General features: G+C 38.3%; 1 protein-coding gene across 1 annotated transcript; it reads left to right on the plus strand.

The window, feature by feature from the left end:
* The first annotated feature begins 9,368 nt into the window (after window positions 1-9,368).
* Window positions 9,369-10,097, plus strand: LOC134657613 (pro-corazonin-like). The gene is made up of 2 exons (XM_063513179.1): window positions 9,369-9,587; window positions 9,972-10,097. Exons 1-2 carry the CDS (start codon window positions 9,369-9,371, stop codon window positions 10,062-10,064), a joined length of 312 nt encoding a protein of 103 aa, XP_063369249.1. The 3' UTR covers window positions 10,065-10,097.
* Window positions 10,098-10,413: the final 316 nt, after the last annotated feature.

Below are 10,413 nucleotides of genomic sequence, written 5' to 3' on the forward strand. Positions count from 1 at the left end.
ACAGCATTTAGCAAGACTTTTGAAATGCGGTGCGTAGGCGTCCGGGTTCATAAGCAGGGTTCGAAAGGATAATTATCAATGATAGTTATCTTGATAATTATCGTGATTTTTATGCCTGATCCATCCATCAATTCCATTTGATCATTATCCATTTGATAATAACCTAAAATTTGAAACCTAAAATAAAAAAAAAACCCCAATCATTTTTTATACTATCAAAAAAATGCAAAGAAAATAAATGTAGCACCATCCATACCTGGGATAATTATCCGATATTTATCGCGATAATTATCAAAGACTATAATTCTCTGGATAATTTTGAACCCTGTTCATAAGTTACCAACCATTTGGAGTTTTGGACACATCCATATGAGTGCCAGATAAGAACAGGCCGCGTAGCCAACGTGCCAATCGCTTACGCTCCGTAGCGACCGAAACGCAACTGTCACTTTCGCACCAATATGGAAGAGTGATAGAAAGACACAAAGCGATTCGATGGCGAAGCGATAGCGATCGTCACCTTGGCTAGGCCACCAGATTTTGGGACGTCTTTCTATACCTCTTCTTCTTCTTCTTCTCAGCATATTTGCGTCTACTGCTGAATGGATTGCCTCTTTCATGGATTTCCATGTTTTTTGTACGCGGCGGTTCTATGCCAGGTCGGCCCTGCCGTCTTTCTAATGTCGTCCGACCATCTGGCTCGTCGTTTTCCGTCTCTTCGGCTTCCCAGTCTCTCAGTCTCAGGTCTTCAGTACTGACTCGCTGGCACCATCGGTCGTCATCCCTTCGGCAGATATGGTCTTTTCTATACGAGAAAAACAAAGAGGCACGGACGTACCATCCTATTCTAGAAGCGATTCAGGCCATTATCGAGGTCCTGTAATTTTGTGCTGGCTAAAGCTAGACCCCAAGCTGCCCAGAACCGGAGTCAGTGGAAGAATATGATTCGAGCCCTACACCACAGCAGAGGGTAACAGGAAAGAAGATTTTGATAGCCGACTCTAGACTCTGCTTAGCAATTTATTATTTATATGAGCCTAGAGTGTCCCAACTGCTGGGCAAAGGCCTCCCCCCTCCCTTTCCCCGTATCCCGGTCTTGACCAGTCTCCCACCAGTTCCTGTCAAAGGCGTCGAGGTCATCCGGCCATCGCCGTCGAGGTTTGCCTAGCAATACGAGTTCGATTAGGATTAGCAATACCTAGATCAAATATTAATAATTTGGGGCATTATCTATGAAAAGGGACCTTATTGTCGAAGGCGATTACGCCGCACAGCGTCGCGCGGCATTGTATTTATATCGGAGCATCGTTAATAATGGCGTAAGCGCCATCGACAATATTTAAGCTTACAGAACCACCAATCTTCGTTTATTTGTGCGTTCATCTAGCCTACCCTCGTGTAGCGCTTGGAATCGCACAGGTAACCGAGCTTTTAAAAAGCATAATTGTTTCCGCTCCCCATGGACCAGCGGTCTGGTGAAATATGCAACTCTTTCTGACTCTAATTAAAATTAGGTACGGGTGTACAGTCAGCAGTTGATTAACTAAGTTGTATATGACATCCGTTAAGTATGACGTACCTATTTGTCACTTCCCTTCGATGTCATTATACCTAGACCTACCTACTACTATTAACCTACTGTAGTGTAGGTATACCTATATGTCTACATTTGTATTCGCTGCACCGACACCAATTTATCTCACTCATTATTCTATGAAGGTGTTAATTTAATATCTTACATTTGTAGGGTTTCGCTACGCTTACAATCCGAATATAATAGGTATATAATTATTTGTCAAACAAAGAAAATAGAGCAAGTAGAAGTTGTACACACAAAACATCTAGGTACTCGGTTTTGGACTAGCTCAGAAATGCAATCACTGAAAAAAAAGTTCATTTAATCCAGCGGTAGGCAACAAGCAACCCGCGGGCCGCATGCGGCCCGCAAACCTCTCACTTGCGGCCCGCGAGCCTCCCTGGCTATTTTGTATGTAATATTGACAGACGACAATGTCTGATAAAGTCATAAATATGAACAAAGTGCGGCCCGCGTCACCTTCATTAACTATTGTGTGGCCCTTGGATGCTAAAAGGTTGCCGACCGCTGATTTAATCCAACAAAAAAAAATTGTAATTATCATTTTTTTTCTAATCCCCAGGACAACAAACTTTTTGTAATCGCAAGAAGTAGATTTTAATTTCTAAAGTTAATTTGTGGGAACTAAATTTTAATATTACCAAAGTGATGTTAAAATATAGCTTGTAATGACACCTGTAATGACAGCTAAACTTTAGTGTTAATGAATGAAAAATAGTTTTCACACCTATTCAGAAAAGAGCTTTTTCTTCCCTGCTAGGAGGGATCAAAGTGGCACTTTTCTGTTCAAGCACTCTATTTTTAAATTTTTTTGCACATATTTTTTTAGCTAGCCTTATATAATCTGTTTAAGCATCAGATTGTGTCAACACTAAGATTTTTTTATTTTCCTCATTGTTGATGTAAAAAGCAGTATGTGTCACACGGTATCAAAATTATTTCGTCTTGGGCGTTAACACTTGAATCCCTTATTATGCTCAGGATTCTACTTTAGAACGTAGTGAGGGATTCTATTGTAGAATCCATCGCTACATTCAGGATTCAATATACGTCCTTGACGGAAATATATCATTTTGATCTCTTGTAACACAAACTACTATTTAACGCCGTTTTGTCATTATTTCTACCAAAGTATTTTTTCCGTGTAATTTGGAGGCGCGGTAGTGCCCCCGCCAAGTCCTACAAAAATAAACATAAGGGCACAGCGTTTTAAAATATACCTGGGTAAATATTACATAACTCTATGAAATGAACCAATCTTTTTGAAGGAGGAAAGCATAGTAAAGTACTCGACTTCTCGCGCATCCCTAGAAGCATAATTGGGCACGTACTTGCCTCTTAAAAAGGGTGTACACTTGAATTGCTAATATTCGTGTTGACGTCTCTTTTAATACTGGATAACATTTTAGAAGATATTTTTGCACGTTTGGTGCTACTGCTACCTAAATAGTCCAAATTGTAGCAATATTTGACTTGTTTATCTTGAAACTCGTGACATCGCTATACTTGCGACAAATATATTTCGAAATTAGTTATATTTTTTCATAATAATTTCATACTTATGTCCAAGGGGCCTAGATCATCATCATCTTCCTCGCGTTGTCCCGGCATTTTGCCACGGCTAATGGGAGCCTGGGGTCCGCTTGGCAACTAATCCCAGGAATTGGCATAGGCACTAGTTTTTACGAAAGCGACTGTCATCTGACCTTCCAACCCAGAGGGTAAACTAAGCCTTATTGGGATTAGTCCGGTTTCCTCACGATGTTTTCCTTCACCGAAAAGCGACTGGTAAATATCAAATGATATTTCGTACGTAAGTTCCGAAAAACTCATTCGGGGTTTGAACCCGCGACCTCCGGATTGCAAGTCACACGCTCTTACCGCTAGGCCACCAGCGCTTTTTTCCAAGGGGCCTAGATAACAATCGTTTATAGTAAACGCCAATCGAAACTTAAACAATGTACCTACGAAAATAGTCAAGTGACGTTTCGTAGCATCTGAGGGGCTACCGCGAAAACCGTTTGACAGAGAAAAATGCCCATAGTTAAGGTTTTAAGTAACAAAAAAAGGTCGAACCTTTTTTTGCTTGATTAAAGCATGAAACTTGGCACAGTTGTTCCTTATATCAAAATAAGCCGATTAAGATCGGTAGCCCGAGGGACCCCCCGCTTAAGCCCGAGAGGGGGGGGGGGTCAAGTAGCGCCCCGCCCGGCTTCATTCTAAAAATTCTAACAGGCCCCGTTTAGCTAATAGGTCATATTTGGTATCAATTTCGGATAAATAAATAACGTAGAATTCATTTCTGGTATAAAAAATTGCAATTTGTTAAAAAAAAATTAAAAAAACACAAAAAATCTAATTTTTCAAGTGTAATTTTTGTTTTTTATTTATTGTCAAAATTAAACTGCTTGGTTTTTCTACATACAAAAAATATGACAATAAAGCCTATTTAATGCAGATTTTAAAAACATAACTTTTACTAACCTTTATGAAAAAGAAATTGCATTAAAAAAACATATATCGTCCCGCGCCGGTGAATATCTTGTTACCGACATAGGCATCGATATAGACAACATCCGAAGTACACACTCTGGAGACCGACTAAATGTGTTGTTTATTATTGTAGATCATATATTAAAGATAGAAAGGCGTACATAATATTTGATTAGAAAAAAAATGTGTCGTTCAGTGAAAAAAGGGACCTTGGAAAAATTTATCATAGAGCCTCTCTTTTGTATAGAAGCATAGTTAATTCCAACTACTCCATGGACTCCATGGTCCCTGTTCTCAATGAATAAGAAGTAAACTGTAAGTATTATTTAATCTACTTACTTATTACATTATAGAATAATTTGCCAGTAACTGGCCGCTTTCATAACTAGCCGCTCTAAACTAAAAATGAATTCTATTCACCTATAAACAGAATTCATTTTAGTATAAGGTTCCAAAAACTGGCCAGCTTTCAATAACTGGCCACTGGCTAGCCTAAAATGATTTTTTGGTTTTGGGTGGCCAGTTACTAAAAGTGGCCAGTTACTGGCGAATTACCCTACCACACTTTAATTTTGCGTCTTGTGTCGTAATACAGTTCCTTCCCCAGACACATAAATGCGTACATTTCATCATTCATGTAGTTGCATCGCGTTTTTTATTCCGGTTTGCATTTACTTCTGGTCAGTTCCAACCATATTCTGACCAAAGCAGGTGTCAGACCAGTGTCGAACCCGTCGTCTGCTTCTTGCTTCCATTCCCAAGAAGTCTGACGGACTGAGCAAGTTTGACGACGAACTAACGTCTGAACTGAACCTAAACATCAACCCCTCGGTACACTGCGCGTAATAGGGCATTTATATGGCTCCCTTTTGTTAGAAGTAGGTATACATTATGGAATTTAATAATAAAATAACTTAGCAGTGACTTAATCTCATAGAACAGGTATACAACTCTTCATTTCAATATCCCGGTGTAACTTGCCTTCTTCAATATTGCACTTATTACCGATCATATAATAACATTTTAGTATTTTAGGGGAATGCTTTTAGCCACTGCTATTGCTCCATCTTGTAAGGGCTTGAATCCTTGTAGTGGTTTGGTTGAACTCTGAACAGATTCCATGCTTCGAATTCACTTTTTCTCCCCTTTCCACTGAATGCTCGAAACAGGGCTAAGACTTCCGCTCTTTTAGGGTAAATAAAAGATAGTTTACTTAGCTTATAGAATAGATAATTTTATTAGCTTAAAATATAATTCCCTGACCTGGATGCAATGGTGTGTCATGTGATATAATTGTGTTTTCCACTGTGTCAACGTGAGCCCACAATTCCTGTAGTTGGGGAAATATTCGTACGCATGAATCTAGTCTAGCTGCTATGACTACGTTCGTGTCTATACTGTGCGTATCAATACCTTGCAATGACTGTTTTACAGCATCTGCAACTAGGGCCATCATATTAAATGAATCGGACTTTTCATGGTTCTTGGACTATTCGGAATCTCACGAGGAACATTACTTGTGACATGTTTCTCTACACAATTTCGCGATGGCATAAATAAGGACTTTTAACTCTTCGAAGTTTTGTCAACACAGTGTCTCAAAATGATTTACCTAGTGGTAAAGAAATGAGTTTCACTAAAAGATCAGTGGTTATAAGTGAAGCTTACCGTCAATTAAACTCTAATTTATTTCTATCGGGCCCTGAAAAACCAGTACGGATATGATGGTCGTTCTTGTCTACGTGACAGCGTGATAAAACGGTGTCCGTCACTTTCTTTCCCACGGTGTTAAACAGTGACAGTTATTTTATCACGTGGATAAAGATGGATAAAGCTATCCATAATAGGCTGGCAGGAGTCGTACTCGTATTCCAAGCATTCTGTCGATCGACCTTGTAATACTGTAAGCTCAATAAGACTTGTGATGTGGGTACTACGTGATATATATCATATATATTTGATACATACACTCAAAACATCCATAGGTAATTCAGGAACAAGTATTCACGATAAACAGACAAATAAATGCCTTCTAGAATTTGAACCCGGGTTCCCCATTTAATATAAGGTGTATAAAAGTGAGATCTAAGCATGGACCCTTTTTAGCCTGGCCGATACAAGGATTCAAGCTCCTACAGGATGGAGCAATAGCAGTAAATAAATAGCATTCGCCAAAACTTTATTATACCTTTATATGATGATAGGTGAAATAACCTTGTAAAGCAAAGTAAAGTGATACTTACAGATAAAGCCGTTGCTAAATAATTAAAAAATGCCCGAAATGATTCTTTACATGAATCGACTACTGAAATAGAAGCAGCCTTATCAGGATAGGATTATATGTTTGGGGTCAGACTTTAGTTCCTCTTTAAACTTGCTCCTAGTCCGTCTCCTTGGGAATGAAAGCAAGGAGCAGACGACTGTTTCCAAACTGTTCTGACTACCCTGCTGTGGCCAGAATATGGTTGAAACTGACATATATACGTGAATGACGAAATGTACCCATTCATGTGTCGGGGGAAGGAACTGTATTAATACACAAGACGCAAAATTTAAGTGTGGTATAATGTAATAAGCAAGTATATTAAAGAATACTTACAGTTTACTTCTTATTAATTGAGAACAGGGACCATGGAGTCCATGGAGTGGTTGGCATTAACTAACTACGAGTATGCTTCTATACAAACACGAGGCTGGCTGTGATAATTTTTTTAAGGTCCCTTTTTCACTGAACGACACATTAAAAAAAATTGTACGCTTTTCTATCTTTATAATAGAATCTACAACAATAAACAATACATTTAATCGGTCTCCAGAGTGTGCACTTCGGATGTTGTTTATATCAATGCCGATGTCGGTAAAAAGATATTCACCGGCGCGAGACGATATAAGTTTTTTTTATGCAATTTCCTTTTAATAAAGGTTAGTAAAAGTTATGTTTTTAAAATCTGCATTAAATAGGCTTTATTGTCATATTTTTTGTATGTAGAAAAACTAAGCAGTTTAATTTTGACAATAAATAAAAAACAAAAATTACACTTAAAAAATTAGATATTTTGTGTTTTTTTAATTTTTTTTTCAACAAATTGCAATTTTTTATACCAGAAATGAATTCTACGTTATTTATTTATCCGAAATTGATACCAAATATGACCTATTAGCTAAACGGGGCCTGTTAGAATTTTTAGAATGAAGCCGGGCGGGGCGCTACTTGACCCCCCCCCCCCTCTCGGGCTTAAGCGGGGGGTCCCTCGGGCTACCGATCTTAATCGGCTTATTTTGATATAAGGAACAACTGTGCCAAGTTTCATGCTTTAATCAAGCAAAAAAAGGTCATTTCACTTAACACCCTCACTACCACAATTTGCGAACTTCGATTTTCGCGGTTATAGCCACAGGGCTATAACCGCGACAATCGAAGTTGACAGCATCCCGATACATTTTTACTTTTTATATTTTGTCGTTTGTCGATCGATGTACGATTGTCATGTTGGCTAGGCCCCCAACAGCTTCTGTAATTTGGCGTAGTATTTTGATGTTTGTGTTGCGTTTATCTCCACCATAAAAGTTTGGAGGCCATCTTGAATTACGACATGACAGTTTGATTCAGTATCCGGTCGGCCCGTACGTTACCTACTTACACCGGATATAAACAGTAAAAACACGCATTTTTATACAACGATGGTTGTAAACAAACGAAGGGAGCTTTACGGATAATAAGCAGTCATTTTGTAACTGTCTGAAGGAAATTTTGAGATCTTTTTCTTAGTTCAAAAATAATGTACCTATTGCAAATGAATCTAGGTACATAATAAAATAGCAATAAACTGTAAATAAACATAAACTTACTTACTGCTGTGGCGCAACGACCCGAAGTGGATCTTGGCCTCCGACACCAAAGACCGCCACGCTACTCTGTCCAAAGCCGTTTCTGTCCAGTCGACGGCGCCGAGTTCGCTAAGGTCTTTCTGCACTTCGTCTCTCCAGCGGTACCTAGGGCGTCCAGACGGTCTTCGGCCACTTGGTACTCCAGAGTACGCCCTCCACGAAACCGACACAAATAAACATAAAAGTAAATTAATACTAAAACTCATACCTACTTAAATATATTTTGAATAAAAAAACCTCACTATTTAGCACAAAAAGATGCATGTGTCATTAACTTAAAAAAATCTAAATAGCGACCAACAGTAACGCGGGCTTTCTCATGTTTTTTTTTTCATATCCCAAAATTGGTATCTTGTTTAGGTATATATTTACTTTTGATTGGATTGGAGTACCGTAAAACGCTTTGAAATACAGAGGTGACTTATAAATTGAGGTTTTTGGCGTTATCTCACACAACCTGGGACCCGTTTATCAAAAGCTTAATTGTAACTTGTAATACAAGTGGAAGTCCCTTTCTAACTAAAGCAGTCAAAAATTGACATCCGCTTGTATTAACAGTTACAAGCTTTTGAGAAACGGACGCCTGTACCTACGGAAAATAGGAGATAACTAATTAAGAAAATTAATTTGCATCACTAAACTCCTTTTCGAAATGCTAATAATATATGTCACTAGAACTAACCCACGCATTAAAATGCCATTTGCACTCATTTATCAAATAACAAAGTCCACCCAACCCTGCATCTCGGGTAAAAGACCGGCCATTACGTCCATAATTATAGGAACTACCAACTAAAAGGCTCTAATTACTTAATTACATATCTGTAGACTTCGATTGTCATTTACGTCGAAAATGGCAGTGTGTTTTTAAAGTATTTTTAGTTCTTTGAAGGGGACTTGAAAGGTAAATTGAGTGAATTTTGGTGTTGATTTGGTTACTTTCGTTGATTGTTTTAGAGGGTGACATTTGTTCAAAATTTTACGAGTATTGTATTGCAAGAATATAATGTTAGTAATGTGAGTATAGAAAAAAACTTTTCTAATTGTTTTTTGCTTGCTAAACATAAAACATTCGAAACGAATATTTTACTAAGTACCTACTGAGCATACGTTGGGTTGGGTTACCCAACTGGGTACCTACACCTACATAAAAGTCAGCATTGAAGTAGGTACTTAACTCTACTCGCTATGCTCACGGATAAAATCATATTTTTGTCCCTTTACCGCACTCAAAATATCAAAATTAGATATTTCAATTTGTCGTTATAACTCTGGCTATGGAAAAAATACAAGGGCAAAAATTGTGTTACCTATTTCTAACCCATATTGCGTAATTAAATGGATAACAATGAACAAAGTCTTTTTCTATTGACTAGGACTACCTACTACCATGGGGTCAAACATCAAAGCCTCAACTCTGCTCCTGATCTTCGTGACCTTCACCACCGTGGCTGCCCAGACCTTCCAGTACTCCCGGGGCTGGACCAACGGGAAGCGGGCACATAAGAGGGACGAGGGGAACCTGGCAGGAAACCTTGAGAAGATCCTCAGCCCGTGCCAGATGAGCAAGCTGAAGTATGTGCTGGAAGGAAAGCCAGCGAGTGAGCGAGTAAGTAAATTCGCTCTCTTTCTACTCTAATAACAAGTTATGAAATTGATCTGGATTGGTTATGTTTGAAAAAAATATTTTTATGACACCGAAATATCATATCCATAACAGATCTAGATCAAATTCATAATCTGTCATTACAATCAGAATACGCACGCCTCCGTGTTATTTGGGTGCTCATCAACACCTCCGCCAAATTGTATAATAAGCCATGAGAATGTGCTACAGGTTTTCCTAAGACATAAGGTATATAGCGGAATTCATAAAGTAGTAAACATAGAAACTTTCATTTTCGTGCAAGTGTATGATTATTTTTGTCCAGCACTGTATGTACTCGTATTTGTATTATGTTTGTTTTTATACAATTTTTATTATTTTTTGCAGCTACTCCTCCCCTGTGACTATCCCGAAGACGAGGAAGCCCCCAAACGTTACAAGAACGAACGCCAAGACCCGCTGTTCGACAGCTTTCTTTGAAGATCCAACACAGAAATTTACAGACGACATCAGCTAAGATAATGTAAATTTTTATAAGCTCAGGATTAATTAATAGGTCGGTCGCGAAAAATCTAGTGTACCTGTCGTATTTTAATAGGCATCTGCTATAGTATCGTCTCAAATACTGTACCATGTACCCTTGGGCCTTGCAATCGAATCGAATGATGTATAACAAATATAACAATTGAAATAGGTACACATAATGTCTTGGGGTTTACCAATACATTATAAATAATTACTTCACTTTACCCTGTTTAAAGCGCTACCTACATGCAAAAGAAATTTAAGTATTTTTATCGATCTTTTTGAATGTAACAAACGTGTACAA

This window comes from Cydia amplana, chromosome 20 (genome assembly GCF_948474715.1).
Source record: "Cydia amplana chromosome 20, ilCydAmpl1.1, whole genome shotgun sequence".
In the NCBI taxonomy this organism is placed as follows: Eukaryota; Metazoa; Arthropoda; class Insecta; order Lepidoptera; family Tortricidae; genus Cydia; species Cydia amplana.

Coding starts and splice junctions, on each gene's coding strand:
- LOC134657613 (XM_063513179.1), top strand. CDS start 9,369: ATGGGGTCAAACATCAAAGCCTCAACTCTGCTCCTGATCTTCGTGACC. Junction 9,588..9,971: donor GAAAGCCAGCGAGTGAGCGA/GTAAGTAAATTC, acceptor TATTTTTTGCAG/CTACTCCTCCCCTGTGACTA.